Source organism: Lutra lutra, chromosome X (genome assembly GCF_902655055.1).
Source record: "Lutra lutra chromosome X, mLutLut1.2, whole genome shotgun sequence".
Classification (NCBI taxonomy): domain Eukaryota; kingdom Metazoa; phylum Chordata; class Mammalia; order Carnivora; family Mustelidae; genus Lutra; species Lutra lutra.
The window spans coordinates 50,169,090-50,185,302 of NC_062296.1; the positions used below are offsets into that span (position 1 = coordinate 50,169,090).

At 37.2% G+C, this 16,213-nt stretch overlaps 1 protein-coding gene across 3 annotated transcripts in view; it reads right to left on the reverse strand.

The window, feature by feature from the left end:
* Positions 1-16,213, reverse strand: part of KIF4A (kinesin family member 4A) — a 114,400-nt gene that overhangs the window by 25,212 nt on the left and 72,975 nt on the right. For all 3 annotated transcript variants that reach the window (XM_047714896.1, XM_047714897.1, XM_047714898.1), the window contains exons 19-20: positions 8,301-8,384; positions 7,623-7,736 (exon numbers count right to left, since the gene is read on the reverse strand). In XM_047714896.1, coding sequence (XP_047570852.1) covers positions 7,623-7,736; positions 8,301-8,384 — 198 coding nt within the window. The remainder of the gene's footprint in view (positions 1-7,622; positions 7,737-8,300; positions 8,385-16,213) is intronic.

The following is a 16,213-nucleotide window of genomic DNA, read 5'->3' on the forward strand; positions in this document are numbered from 1 at the left end:
GCTCAGGTCATGATCCCAGGGTACTGGGATGAAGCCCAAGATTGGACACCCTCCTCAGTGGGGTCTGCTTCTCCCTCTCCTCTGCCCCTCCCCTCATGAGCACGCACTCTCCCTCCCTCTCTCTCATGTGCAGACTCCCTATCTCTCAAATAAATAAATAATCTTTTTGGGCACCTGGGTGGGTCAGTTGGGTTGTGTCTGCCTTCGGCTCAGGTCATGAACTCAGGGTCCTGGGATTGAGCCTCGCATTGGGCTCTCTGCTCAGTGGGGATTCTGCTTCTCCCTCTCTCTCACAAGCAGGGGGATCAGGAGAGGTATGTATGTATGTATGTGTGTGTGTATATATATATATACACATATGTATATATATATATATATATATACACATATTCTAGCATTAGTTAAAAAAAAAGCTGGAGGGACTATATTATTAGCAGAAAAAGTAGATTTCAGGACAAAGAATATTACCAGGAATAAAAAAGGTCATTTTGTGGTAATGAAAAGATCAATTAATCCTAATTATTTACATCACTAATAACAGAGCTTCAAAATACATGGAGCAAAAATAGAACTACAAGGAGAAAAAGACAAATCCATAATTCCAGTTGGAGATTTGAATACCCATATCTCAATAAATGAAAGAATAAGTAGGCAGAGAATCAGCAAGGATACAGTAGAAATGAACAGCACAATCAAATAGAAAAGATTGACATTTATAGAACACTTTCTCCAACAAGAGCAGAATACATATTCTTCTCAAGTACACATAGAATATTTGCCAAGACTGACCATATTCTAAGCCATAATAAGCCTCATTAAATTTGAAAGGATTCAAGTCACACAATGTTCTCTAACCACAGTGAAATTAAATTAGAAATCATAACACAAAGATATCTGGAAAAATACTCCAATATTTGGAAACTAAATAACCCACTTGTAAATAACCCATGGGTCAAAGAAGAAATCAACAGGGAAATTAGAATACATTTTGAATTGAAGTAAAATGAAAATATAAGTATCAAAATTTGTGGGATGTCATTAAAGGATTACTTAAGGGGAAATTTATGGCACTGAATGCCTATATTAGAAAAGAAGAAGGGGCACCTGAGTGACTCAGTTGGTTAAGCGTCCAACTCTTGATTTCAGCTCAGGTCATGATCTCAGGGTTGTGAGACTGAGTCCCTTGTCAGGCTCTGTGCTGGGCATGGAGCCTGCTTGGGATTCTCTTCTTCCTACTCCCTCTGCCCCTCACCCCCCAAAAAACCCACTGAAATCAATGACCTCAGCTTCTACTTTAAGAAACTAAAAAATATAAGCCAATTAAATCCAAACCAGAAGTAAGGAAATAATAAAGATCATATTAGAAACTAATGATTTGGGGTTTTGGGAACATTTTAAAAATTTTGGTAAAATATACATGACATAAAATTTACCATTTTAACCATTAGTAAGAATGAGCTGGTTCTCTGATAAATCTCTAGCCAAACTGATCGTGAAAGAGGAAAAAGTTACAAAATATCCAATAACAGGAATGAGATAGATGATATTACCACAGCTTTTAGACTTTAGAAGGATAATAAGGGAATAGTATGAATAACTTTATTTGACAACTTAGATGAAGCAGACAAGTTCACTGAAACACACAAATTACCAAAGCTACTTAAGAAGAAGTACATAACCCGAGCAATCCTATAGTTATTTAAAAAACAAAACAAAACCCTGAATTTTAGTTAATTTCCACCTACTCCCCAAAGAAAATCTAACAACAACAACAAAAAAAACAACCCTTCAGGCCCAGATGACTTAACTTGAAAAATTTTACCCAACTTTTAAAGAAGAAACAATATTAATTCTATACAAACTCTTCCAGACAATTGAAAAAGAAGGAGTATTTCCCAACTCATTCAAAGAAGCCAACATTACTTTGATACCTAAAACAGATGAAGACATTATAAGAAAACAACAGAAATGAACAGAGATGCAAAAATTTTACACAAAATTTTTATTTTAGAAAAATTTTAGTTTTATATACTGCTGTATTTGATAATACTTAAAAAGGATGATATATTACAACCAAGTGGAGTTTATCCAAGGAACGTAAGGCTGGTTTCATAATTGAATATCACAACACTCAGAATAAAACCTTACAACAAACTAAGAATACATAAGAACTTCTTCAATCTGTGGGGCACCTGGGTGGCTCAGATAGTTAAGTATCTGACTCTTGATTTCAGCTTGGGTCTTGGGGTCCTGGGATCAAGCCCTGCAATGGGCTCTGTGTTGCTCAGCAACTCTGCTCCTCCCCCATCCCCTGACTTGTGCTCTCTCAAATAAAATAAGATCTTAAAAAAAAGGACTTCCTCAATAATGATAATGGATATCTACAAAAACCCTACAGCCAATATCATACTTCATGGTGAAAGACTGAATCCTTTGCCCAAGATCACGAAAAACAGAATGGTGTCTACTGTCACCACTCTTATTCAACATTATCTTGACGGTCCAAGCTGATGTAATAGACAAGTAAGAGAAATAAAAGACATACAGATTAGAAAGGAAGAAATATATTTGTATTTACAGATGGCATGACTGTCTGTAGAAAATCCCAAAGAACCTACAAAACAGTTGCTAGACTAATAAAAGTCAAAAGATAGAAATTAATATACAAAAATCAATTGTATTTCTATAAACCAGCAATAAACAACTGGATAAACAATTTGGCAGTTTTTTATAGAGTTAAACATAAACTTACCATATGACCTAGCAATTCTACTCCTAGGCATTTACCCAAGTGAAATGTCTACCTATGTTTACACAGAAATCTTTTATAGCAGCTTTATTCACAATCACCAAAAACTGGGAAAAAACCTCCAAGATATCTTTTAATCGGTGAATAGATAAACTTTGGGACATCCATACAATGGAATACAACTCAGGAAAAAAAAGGCAGAAATTACTGATCCATGCAACAACATAAATGAGTCTCTGAAGCATTATGCTAAGTGAAAGAAGTCATGCTGTATTTTTTTATATGTTTCTATTTATATGACACTGATGCAAAGGGAAAACAATCATGACAGAATACAAATGAGTGTTTGCTAACGGCTAGGGTTGTGGGAGGAGTTAACCATAGGTATAGAGGAATTAGTGAGGACAATAAAACTATCCCACACTTTGCTTGTGATGCTGGTTATACAACTGTATGTGTTGTCAAAACTCTCAGAATTGTGGACATTGGGGAGGGTATGTGCGATGGTGAGTGCTGTGAAGTGTGTAAACTTGGAGATTCACAGACCTGTACCCCTGGGGATAAAAATAAATTATACGTTTATAATAAAAAAAACCTCTCAGAATTGTACACAACAAAAGGTAAATCTTATAGTATGTCAGATATACCTTAATAAAGTTGAAAAAAATCAATGTCATTTGCCATACTAACAGAGTAAAAACAAACCATAAGATCATCTCAATAGGATTCAGAAAGAACTTTGGAAAAAAACCCAGCATCCGTTCATGATAAAAACTTACAGCAAACTAGGGAGAGACAGGAACTTCTTCAAACTGATAAAGGCATACACTAAAACCTGTATCAAGTATCATACTTAATGGTGAAGGATTGAATGCTTTCTCCCTAAGACTGGAAACAAAGCAAGGATGTCTCTTCACCTACTCAATTAAATATTTTACTGGTGGTTCTAGCAAGTGCAATAAGACAAGATCAAGTTAAAAAAAAAGAGGCATACAAAGCTGATAAGTAAATAAAATGGTCTCTATTTGCAGATGATATGTTTGTCTATGTAGCCTCTATAAAAGAGCTATAAAACACGGTGCCTGGGTGGCTCAGTTGGTTAAGTGACTGCCTTCAGCTCAGGTCATGATCCTGGAGCCCCAGAATCGAGTCCCACATCAGGCTCCCTGCTCAGTGGGGAGTCTACTTCTCCCTCTGACCCTCCCCCTCACATCCTCTTTCAAATAAATAAATAATATCTTAAAAAAAAAGCTATAAAGACTGGGTGGTTCAGTTGGTTAAGTATCTGCCTTAGGCTCAGGTCATGATGCCAGGGTCCTGGGACTGGGCCCCCTATCAGGTTCCTTGCTCAGTGGGGAGCTTGTTTCTCCCACTCCCTCTCCCTCTGTCTGCCGTGCCCCCTCCTTGTGCTCTCTCTCTCTCTCTGTCAAATAAATAAATAAAATCTTTAAAAAAATAAAAAGAAGGGGTGCCTGGCTGGCTCAGCTGTTGGGCATCTGCCTTTGGCTCAGGTCATGATCCCAGGGTCCTAGTTCAAGCCCCACATCAGGCTCCCTACTTGGTGGGAAGCCTGCTTCTCCCACTCCCACTCCCCCTGCTTATGTTCCTTTCTTGCTATATCTCTCTCTGTCAAATAAATAAAATTTTTATAAAAAAAGAGCTATAAGAACCAATGAATATGTCCAGACAATTGGAAATTGAAATTAAAAAATTTCTGCTATCGGGGCGCCTGGGTGGCTCAGTGGGTTAAAGCCTCTGCCTTTGGCTCACGTCATGATCCCAGGTCCTGGGATCAAGCCCCGCTTCGGGCTCTCTGCTCAGCAGGGAGCCTGCTTCCTTCTCTCTCTCTCTCTGCCTGCCTCTCTGCCTACTTGTGATCTCTGTCTGTCAAATAAATAAAAAACTTAAAAAAAATTTCCACTATCATAAAAATATGAAATATTTAAGAATATATTTGACAAAAGATGTGTAACACCGGTATAATGAAAACTAAGACACTACTGAGAGAAATTAAAGATTTAAATAAATGGAGAGGTGCATTGTGTTCATGAATCAAAAGACTCAATATTGTTAAGATATAAATTCTCCTACAGATTCTGTGTAATCCTAATCAAACTCCCAGTAGAGTTTTTATGGAAATCAACAAGTTGATTCTAAAATTTATATGAAAACGCACAGTACCTAGTTTTCCCAAGATAACTTTGAAAGAGCATAACAACTTTGGGGGCTTATACTACCTGATTTCAGAACTTATTATAAAGCTAGTGTGATTAAAAATGTTGGTATTAGCATAAAGACAGACACATAGATCAATGGGATAGAATCTAGAAATTGACTTATGGACAATTGATTTTGACAAAGGTGTCAAGTCAAAATGAATCATAAACTTAAATGTAAAGCTTAGAACTGTATAAGATAAAAAGCTTTTGCACCACAAAGGAAACAGTCAACAAAACTAAGAGGCAACTCACGGAATGGGAGAATATATATGCAAATGACCTTATGGATAAAGGACTGGTATCCAAGATCTATAAAGAATGTCTCAAACTCAACACCCCAAAAACAAATAATCCAGTCAATTAATGGGCAGAAGATATGGATAGACACTTATCCAAAGAAGACATACAAATGGCTAACAGACACATGAAAAAATGTTCAACATCACTAGCCATCAGGGAAATACAAATCAAAACCACAATGAGATATCATCTTACACCAGTTAGAATTGTCAAAATTAATAATACAGGAAACAACAAGTGTTGTCAGGGATGTGGAGAAAGGGGAACCCTCTTATGCTGTTGGTGGGAATGCAAGCTGGTACAGCCATTCTGGAAAACAGTATGGACGTTCCTCAAGACGTTAAAAATAGAGCTACCTTATGACCCAGCAATTACACTTCTAGGTATTTACTCCAAAGATACAGGCATAGTGAAAAGAAGGGGCACATGCACCCCAATGTTCATAGCAGCAATGTCCACAATAGCCAAATTGTGGAAGGAGCCAAGATGCCCTTCAACAGATGAATGGGATAAGGAAGATGTGGTTCATATACACAATGGAATATTACTCAGCCATCAGAAAGGATGAATACCTACCATTTGCATCGACATGGATGGAACTAGAGGGGATTATGCTAAGTGAAATAAGTCAAGCAGAGAAAGACAATTATATGGTTTCACTCATATGTGGAACACAAGGAATAGCACAGAGGACCACAGAGGGGAAGGGAAGGAAAACTGAATGGGAAGAAATCAGAGAGAGAGGCAAACCATGAATAGACTCTGGATACCAGGAACCAAACTGAGGGGTACAAAAGAGAGATGGGTGGGAGGATGGGGTAACTGGGTGATGGGAATTAAGGAGGGCATGTGTGCTGATGAGCACTGGGTATTACACAGAACTAATGAACTGTTGAACACTAAATCAAAAACTAATGATGTACTATATGTTGGCTAATTGAACATAATAAAAAAAATGAAAATAAAATAAATAAAATTGAATTAAATTCAAACTTAAAAAATTCTAGAAGAAAATTTAGGGGGAAACCTTAGTGACCTTGGGTTTGGCAATAATTTTTTAAACAGGTCATAAAACCCATTAAGCATAAAAGAAAAAAAATGTCAATGAAAAGGATGGCATCAAAATTAAAAAGGCTTGCCCTTCAAAAGACACTGTTAAAAAGGGGAAAGGCAAGCTATAGCCCAGGAGAAATTTACAAAACATAAAAGTCCTTTGTTAGATATATCTAGAATATATAAAGAATTCTAACTGAAAGTAATAAAAAAAAAGACAACCCAATTAAAAAATGGGGAAGATGGGGTGCCTGGGTGGCTCAATTAGTTAAGCATCTGTCTTTGGCTCAGGTGGTGATTTTGGGGTGCCACATGTTGGGCTCCCTGCTCAGCAGGGAGCCTGCTTCCCCCGGCCCCCTGCCTGCCTCTCTGCCTGCTTGTGATCTCTGTCTGTCAAATGAATAAATAAAATCCTTTTTTTTATCAGCACTTTCTAATTTTATTATTTAAAGCTTTTCTTGCATTTCCAGATTATTTTGCACTGAGTACACATTTATATTTAGAAAACATTAATAAAGCTATTTCCAAGCAGAGTAATACAGCCATTAAATTAACATATTCCCAGGTGTCCCTTCAAGTTCTGACCTCCTTTTTAAAAAATTTTGAATAAATAAAATCTTAAAAAAAATTGGAAACACCACAAAATGTCCATCAACAGGTGAATAGATAAATAAATTGTGGGACAGCCATCAGCAGGCTGCCATTCAGCAACAAAAAGGAAAGAAGTATTGAGACACACAACCACAGCGATGAATCTTGATATAATAATGTTGAATGCAAGTCAGAAAAAGAAAATATGTATGATTCAATTTTTACACAATTCTAGAAAATAAAAACTAATTTACAGTGACAGAAAGCAGATTAACTGTTGCCTAGAGATGGGGAAGGAGAGGGATGGACTGGGGAGGGGAGAAAGTGATTACAAAGTGGTAACATAGTAAGTTTTGGTCATGACGGACATAGACATTGTCTTGATTGTGGTGCTGATTTCATGGGTGCATGTGTCAAAGCCTATTAAATTGTACACTTTAAATATGTACAGTTTATTGTAGGTCAATTGTACCTCAGTAAAACTGTTAAAAAATTAACTGAACCTCAGTAGAGGCAGGGATGGAAAGGGTTCTCTACTCTTGGTCTTTAACATCTGTTCAAAGATATTCAAAGGTATCATTAGGAAATCAGGCTTTCGGGTATGACTTCAGATTTTGAAGTGTTTAATTCTAAACCAAAATAAAGCGATTTTCCTTGTTTTCCCTATCTCTGATGTAGGTAAGAAAAATGGCAGCGTAAGCTGCCCATACCTTCACTCGAGCTGCAGTGCCTTCCATTCCACGGCTCTGAGTCTCCTTCCTCTTATCTGCGACCTCCTGCTGTTTTTGGAGAGCATCCTTGAGACGCTTGTTGGCAGCTGCTGCCTAAATAAAAATGGCTCATGGTAATGTCGAATTGAAGAATGAAAAAAAATTTAATTTCCATTTTTCTTTCTTAGTAAAGAAAAACGAAAAAATTCTATGGGTCTGAATTCCTATAGGAATCAACTTTTAAGTCTCCGTGTACATAATACTGGTGAACAGCTACTGCTTGAGAGCCTAGGAGAGGTACATATTTCAAAGAAGTACTGTGGACTGAAAGTGTCTGGCAATGTCACTTCTCAATATTACTCTGCATTTTTTTTTTTTTGGGAAAGAAGCAAGCTTAATTGGAAAAAAAAAATCCTTATTTGAATAGTACCATTTTCTTCAGATTTTTTCTGCTCACAGTTCATGACATATAAACAGGGATTAAGACTTAGGAATTGCTGGCCAAGATTGGTATCACTGGTTTCTCAGGACACTGGCTCATTTAAGGGATACTACTTTATCAGCACCTAAGCCTGAAGGTGACCTAACAGACTGGATTTTCTTACCTCCTTGGTTTTATGTCTGAGTAAATTAGATTTTTCTGGAAGTTTCTTGATTTGGTAGATTGGATTTTCTTACCTCCTCAGTTTTACGTCTGAGCACATTAGACTGTTTCTGGAAGTTTCTTTCAAGTTTGAGTAGTTCATATTGCCTCTTACGGTCCTGAGAAGAAAAAAGTCAGGCTTTTAATTGCAATTAAGCTAGATAACATAAAACCTTATAACATAACTAAAGAGCCTTTCAACGTAATAGTCATTATGGAAAACATTATGGAGGTTCCTCAAAAAATAAAAATAGAACTACCATATAATCTAGCAATCCAACTACTAGGTATATATTCAAAGGAAATGAAATATGAAATCAGTATCTTGAAGAGGTATCTGCATTCTCATATTCATTGCAGCATTATTCATAGTAACCAAGCTATGGAAACAACATAAGTGTCAACAGATGAATGGATAAAGAAAATGAGGTATATGTATATGACAGAATATTATTCAGCCACAAACAAAAAGGAAATCCTGCCATTTGCAACAACATGGATGAACCCAAAGGTCATAATGGTTAACTGACATAAACCAAACTATGAAAGACAAATACTGTATGATCTCACTTATATGTGTAATCTAAAAAAGTCAAACTCATAGAACCAGAGAGTATTGGTGGTTACCAGGAACTGGGGGTGGGGAAAGCAGGGAAAAGTTGGTCAAAGGGTGCAAACTTTCAGTGATAAAATGAGTAAGTTCTGGGGATCTATATATAATAGTGACTATAGTTAGTAATACTGGGTTGTATGGTTGAAATCTGCTAAGGAGTAGATCTTAAGTGTTCTCTCCACACTGAAAAAAAGCAGGTAACTATGTGAGGTGATGGACATATTACCAACAGGAAATGTGACATCTCCAAACTTACTCTTCTCTTTCAGGATTGTTATGACTATTCTGGATCACTTTCCTTTCCATATGAATTTTAGGACCAGCATGTGAATTTCTGCAAATAAGCCAGTAGGAATTTTGACTGAGATTGTACTAAATCTGTAGCTCAATCTGGAGAGTATTCCATGTTTTCTTTTGGGGGGGAGATATTCCATCTTAAGATTATTAAGTCTTCCCAGCCATGAACACGGGCCATCCTTCCATTTATTTATTAAATTAATTAATTCAATGATGTTTTATAGAATTTAGTGTATAAGTTTTACATTTGTTAAGTTTATTCCTAACCATTTTATTCTTACTGATGCTATTGTAAATGGAATTTTCTTCATTTTCAAATTCATTTCTAGTATATAGAAATACAACTGACTTTTGTACATTGAGCTTATATCCTCCAACACTGCTGAATTCATATATTAGTTTTCCTAGTTTTTTAGTAGATTCTCTAGCATTTTATACATACACAATCATGTTACCTGCTAACAGAGAGTTTTGTTTCTTCCTTTCCAATCTGGATGCCTTTTATATATTTTTCTTGCCTAAGTGCCCTGGCTAGAACTTTCAGGACAATGTAGAATAAAAGTGACAAGAAAGGATATTCTTGCCTTGTTCCTGATCTTAGGGGGAAAGTATTCTTTTTTTTCCCTATTATGATGTCAGCTGAAGATTTTTCTCTCTAAATGCCCTTTTTTCCCAGTTTGAGGAAGTTCCCTAGTTTCCTGAGTGTTTTTATTATGAAAGGGTGATGGATTTTGTCAAATATGTTTTTTGTCTGCTGAGATAATCATGTGGTTCTTGTCCTTTATTCTACTAATATGGTGTAATATATCAACTGATTTTCAGATGTTAAAGAAAGCTTATATCTTTTTTTTTCCCATATGAACCCTACTTGGTCACAGTATATCATCCTTTTTATTTGTTGCTAGGTTCAATTTGTTAGTATTATGTTGAAGACTTTCACATCTATATTTATAGGAGATATGTGTCTATAGTTTTCTTGAGATATCTTTGGTTTTGGTATCAAGAAGTACTGGCCTAGGGCGCCTGGGTGGCTCAGTGGGTTAAGCCGCTGCCTTCGGCTCAGGTCATGATCTCGGGGTCCTGGGATCGAGTTCCGCATCGGGCTCTCTGCTCAGCAGGGAGCCTGCTTCCCTTCCTCTCTCTCTCTGCCTGCCTCTCTGCCTACTTGTGATCTCTCTCTGTCAAATAAAAAAAAAAAAAAAAAGAAGTACTGGCCTCATAGAATGAACTGGGAAATGTTTCCCCTGCTTCTGTTTTTTTGGAATAGTTTCTGAAAATTTGTTATCATTTCTTCTTTAAATGTCTGATAGAACTCACCAGTGAAGCCATCCAGGCCAGGGCTTTTCTTTCTGGTAAGTCATTCATTCATTCGAGTGAATACACACATGAGTGCAGGGGGAGGGGTAGAAAGAGGAGCAGAGGAAGAGAGAATCCTCATGCAGACTCTGTTGAGCACAGAATCCAACTCGGGGCTTGATCCCAGGACCCTGAAATCACGACCTGAGCCAAAATCAGGAATCAGAAGCTTAACCGACTAAGCCACCCAGGCGCCCCCTTTCTGGGAAGTTTTTTTTTTTTTTTTTTTTGAAGATTTTATTTATTTATTTGACAGAGAGCGAGAGATCACAAGTAGGCGGAGAGGCAGGCAGAGAGAGAGAGGAGGAAGCAGGCTCCCCACTGAGCAGAGAGTCCAATGTGGGCCTCAATCCCAGGACCCTGAGACCATGACCTGAGCTGAAGGCAGAGGCTTAATCCACTGAGCCACCCAGGCGCCCTCTGGGAAGTTTTAAATTAGTAAATTAATCTCTTGTTATGGGCCTGTAAAGATTTTCTATTTCTTCTTGAGTCAGTTTCAGTAATTTGTATCTTTCAAAAATTTTTCCCATTTCATTTAGGCTATTTAATTTGTTGGCATACAGTTGTTCATAGTATTCCCTTACGATCCTTTCATTCTGAAAACCAGTAGTGATATCCTCTCTTTATTCCTAATTTTAGTAATAAATCTTCTCTCTCTTTTTCTTAAGGCTACCTAAACATTTGTCCTTATTTGTCAATCATTTCCAAGGTCCAATTTTTGGTTTCACTGATTTTCTCTATTATTTTTTTCCATTCTCTATTGTATTAATTTCCACTCTAACCTTTAACATTTCTGTCCATCTGCTAGCTTTAGGTTTAGTTTGCTCATTTTTCTTTTTTCAGTGTCTTAAAGTGGAAGTCTACGTTACTGATTTGGGATGCTTATTCATTTTTAATATAGGCATTAACAGCTACAAATTTCTCTCTAAACACTGGTCTAGCTGCGACCCATAAATTTTGGTATATTATGTCTTTGTTTTTATTCATCAAAAATTTTTCATGTGACTTCCTCTTTGACCTTTTATTTAATTAGGACAATGTTGTTTAATTTCCTCATATTGGTGAATTTCCCAAATTCCCTTGGTATTTATTTCATCCCACTGTGGTTGGAAGGTATACTTTATATTATTTTATTCCTTTTAAGCTTATTTTTTTTCCTTTTAAACTTACCAAGGCATGTTTTATGGCCTAACATACAGACTATCCTGGAGAAATGTCCTATGTGTTCTTGAGAAGACTGTATACACTGCTATTGTTGGAGTAGTCTACAGACGTCTATTAGGTCTAGTTAGTTTATAGTATTGTTAAGTCTTTGATATCCTTGCTGTTCTTGTGCCTAGTTGTTCTATCCATTTTTGAAAGGGAGATACTGAAATATCCAAATATTATTATTGATTTGTCTATTTCTCCCTTCATTTCTGTTGGTGTTTGCTTCACATATTTTGAGGCTTTGTTGTTAGGTGCATATTTTTTTTTAATAATTGTTATATCCTCCTGATGGATTGACTCTTGTATCATTATAAAATGTTCCTTTCTATTTCTAGTAATATTTTGTGTTTTTTTTTTTTTTTAGATTTTATTTATTTATTTGTCAGAGAGAGAGAGAGCGAGCACAGGCAGACAGAGTGGCAGGCAGAGGCAGAGGGAGAAGCAGGCTCCCCACAGAATGAGGAGCCCAATGTGGGACTCGATCCCAGGATGCTGGGATCATGACCTGAGCCGAAGGCAGCGGCTTAACCCACTGAGCCACCCAGGCGTCCCATATTTTGTGTTTTAAAGTGTATTTTGACTCTGTAGCCACATAGTTGGTGTTTCAATGGTAGATCTTTTCCCAACGTTTACTTTCAGCTTCTTTGTATCTTTGAATCCATTATGTGTCTTCTGTAGACAGCATATCTTGTTATAAATCTTGGATTTTTAATTTATTTTATTTTTATTTATTTTTTAAAAAGATTTTATTTATTTATTTGACAGACAGATCACAAGTAGGCAGAGAGGCAGGTGGAGAGAGAGAGGGAAGCAGGCTCCCTGCTAAGCAGAGAGCCCGATGCAGGGCTCGATCCCAGGACCCTGAGATCACGACCTGAGCCGAAGGCAGAGGCTTTAACCCACTGAGCCACCCAGGCGCCCCAAATCTTGGATTTTTAAAATCCAGACTGACAATTTCTACCTTTAGAGGAGTAGTTTAATCTATTCACCTTATGTTATTATCGATATATTTGGAATCATCTTTTCAAGTTTACTTTTTAAAAAATATATCTTTTTTGTTCTTCCATTCTTCCTTTACTATTTTCTTTTACATTAAGTGAATATTTTTTAGGGTAGTGTATTGATTCCTTTAATGATTACTTCACTATTTTTGAGTTATTTTCTTTTATTAAAGATTTTATTTATTTATTTGACAAAGAGAGCACACACAAGCAGGGGAAGCAGCAGGCAGAGGGAGAGGGAGAAGCAGGCCTCCCACTGAGTGGGGAGCCCATTGCAGGGCTCAATCCCAGGACCCTGGGATCATGACCTAAGCTGAAGGCAGATGCTTAATTGAGCCACCCAGGTGCTCCTTGAGTTATTATCTTAATGATTGCCTTAGTACTTATAATATATATCTTATCAGAATCTACTTCAGATTTATATTAACTTAATTTCAGTGAGATATAGAAACATAATTCCTATATAGCTCTGTTCTCTTCCCTTTTTATGCTATGATTGTTATGCAAATTATAACTCTATGTAACCACATAATTTATTATTATTAATATTACTTTATATAATTTATCCTTTGAATAAGCTGAGATGAAAGAAGAACAAATATATATTTATAGAATTTGTTCTTATTTACCATTTCTGGCTCTCCTCATTTCTTCCAATAGATTCATGTTACCACCTAATGCAATTTCTTTACTCAAATACAACTTTGCTTCCAGTCACCTACTTTGTCAAATATATTATATTTCTATATGTTATAGGCCCAACAATACAATTACATAAACACTATTTTATATAATTGCTTTTTAAATCAGTTAAGAGAAGGGAGAAGAAATACACAACTATACTTTTAGAATTACCCACAATAATACCTTTACTGGTACTCTTTGTGTTTTCTCTGTGTGTGTGTGTGTGTGTGTTGATTCAAATTACTGTCTAGTATCACTTGCTTTCAGTCTAAAGTTCTTTTAGTATTTCTTGTAAGGTAGGTCTGCCAAAATAAGATCACTTAGCTTTTGTTTATCTGGAAATGTCTTTGTTTCTTTTTTTTAAATTTAATTTTATTTTTTCAGTGTCCTAAGATTCATTGGTTATGCATCACACCCAGTGCTCCATGCAATACGTGCTCTCCTTAATACCCACCACCAGGCTCACCTAACGCCCATCCCCCTCCCCTCCAAAACCCTCAGTTTGTTTCTCAGAGTCCACAGTCTCTTCATGGTTCATCTTCCTCTCTGATTTCCCCCAATTCACTTTTTCTCTCCTTCTCCTAATGTCCTCCATGTTATTCCTTATGCTCCACAAGTAAGTGAAACTCTATGATAATTGACTTTCTCTGCTTGACTTAGCATAATCTCTTCCAGTCCCATCCATGTTGATACAAAAGTTGGGTATATCCTTTCTGATGGAGGCATAATATTTCATTGTATATACGGACCATATCTTTTTTATCCATTCGTCTGTTGGGGTTTATTCATTTGAGAGCAAGAGAGAGAGGGCATAAGCAGGCAGAGGGATAGAGGGAGAGGGAGAAGCAGGCTCCCCGCCAAGCAGGAAGCCTGATGCTGGGTTTGATCCCAGAACCCTGGGATCACGACCTGAGTTGAAGGCAAACGCTTAACTGAATGAGCCACCCAGGTGCCCCTTCTCTTCATTTTTAAAAGAAAACTTCGTTGTCTATAAAATCCTTGGTTGGTAGTATTTGACATCAGCACTTTGAATATGTTGCCCCACTGTCTTCTGGCCTCCACTGTTTTTAATGAGAATTCGGCTGTCAATTTTATTGGGGTTTGCTTGTATGTGATAAGTCATTCTATCTTGCTGCTGTCACATTTTTTTGTCTTTGCCTTTCAACATTTTGACATAATGTGCCTTGGTGTGGATACCTTTGCATTTATTTTGGAGTTCATTGAGCTTCCTGGATGTGTAGTTTTTTTTTTTTTTTTTTTTGCAGCAAATTTAGAAAAATTTTAGTCATTATATCTTCGAATATTTTTACTGTTGTTTCACTTATTGTTCTTGCAGAGCTACCACTCTTAATTGGTCACCACCAAAATTTCCATGATTTTTGACAGCTCCTTTAGGTTTTAACTTCCCCAAACTCTGTCCCCAAATAAAGAGAGCCCCTCAGGGAGGGCTGTATTCCTATGGCTATTCCAGTGGCCTGCCCTCTTGGCAGAACCTCTGTACCACTGCTCAGGACTGGGGAGTGGGGGATAGTAGCCCACTTCCCTGAGTGATTTCTCTGTTCTATGAGGGGGTGCTGGGCAGGGGCCACACACTGTTTTTCTTGGCTTGCCTCTCCTGACATGGAACCTACCGTCCTATGATTAGATGGGTTGGGGTAATCAGGCCCTAGTACTTCTGGCCTTCTGTAGCAGGAGTAGAGCTTCTGCCCTACGCACATGGGTTGGGTATGAGAAAGGATCCCCAGACCATCTTGGTTGCTCCTGCCTGAAATAGAACCTCAGCAACATGAGCTGGGGGTGGGGGGGATGAAACAGAGGAAACCATAGCCATAGACTGGAAGTTGAGGAGTGAAGGGAGTGAGCAGATTGTGGTTCAAGGGCCACAGACTCTTGCTTCTTACTGAGGTTTACTAGATTTCCTTGAAGACATTTTCTTTGCTATATGCCCTTCAGGACATATAGAAACTTCTAATGGCTTTTTTAAAAAAAATACATTTCACTAGTTTTGCTTCTTTTGCCGAGAAGAGTGTTCACAAAGCTACTCTTGCCACCATTCAAAAAGAACTTTTCCTTATTTCTTGACCCAATGTATCACATTCTGGCCAATTCTAAAAATGTGCCCATATCAATGTCCTTTCCAAGAATACTGTTACTACTCTAATTCAGGCCCTTACTGTCTTTCTGGATGATGTGATATGTTCTTAACTTGTGTTCTGGCCTTCAGTTTCTCAATACTTCAGTTTGTTAAACATGTTACTCTCAGATGTATCTTTCTAAAGCCATACTTGGCTGATATCACTTTGTTTCTCAAAAACCTTAAAAATCTTTGTGCTGCTAACAATATAAAGTTCAAACTTCTTAGATCTTTAAGAATCTAGCTTCATTTTGTCTTTCTGATGGAATCTTCTACTATCCTTCATCCCACCAGGACCATTCATCATTCCTTGAATATGCTTACAAAGCTGTCATCTGTGTCTTTGCTCCTGCTGTTCCATCTATCTGGAATGCCTGTACCTATCTCTATCAAAATCCTCCCTATTATTCAAGGCCTGTTCAGCTGTCATGTTTTCACTCTAACTGGAAATATGTTTTCCTTTCCTAATTGCCTTGGTGTTTTAGGCCTTTCATAAAGCACAGATCTCTTTATTCCTTCAGTGAGAGAAAACCATGCTATGTCTCACCTTCCCATTTAGATTAAGACATTCTTCAAGGGCAGAGCTCATATACTACTCATTTTTCTATTTTCCATGGTATCTACTGGGTAGTACCTTGTACGTGGTAGATGTTT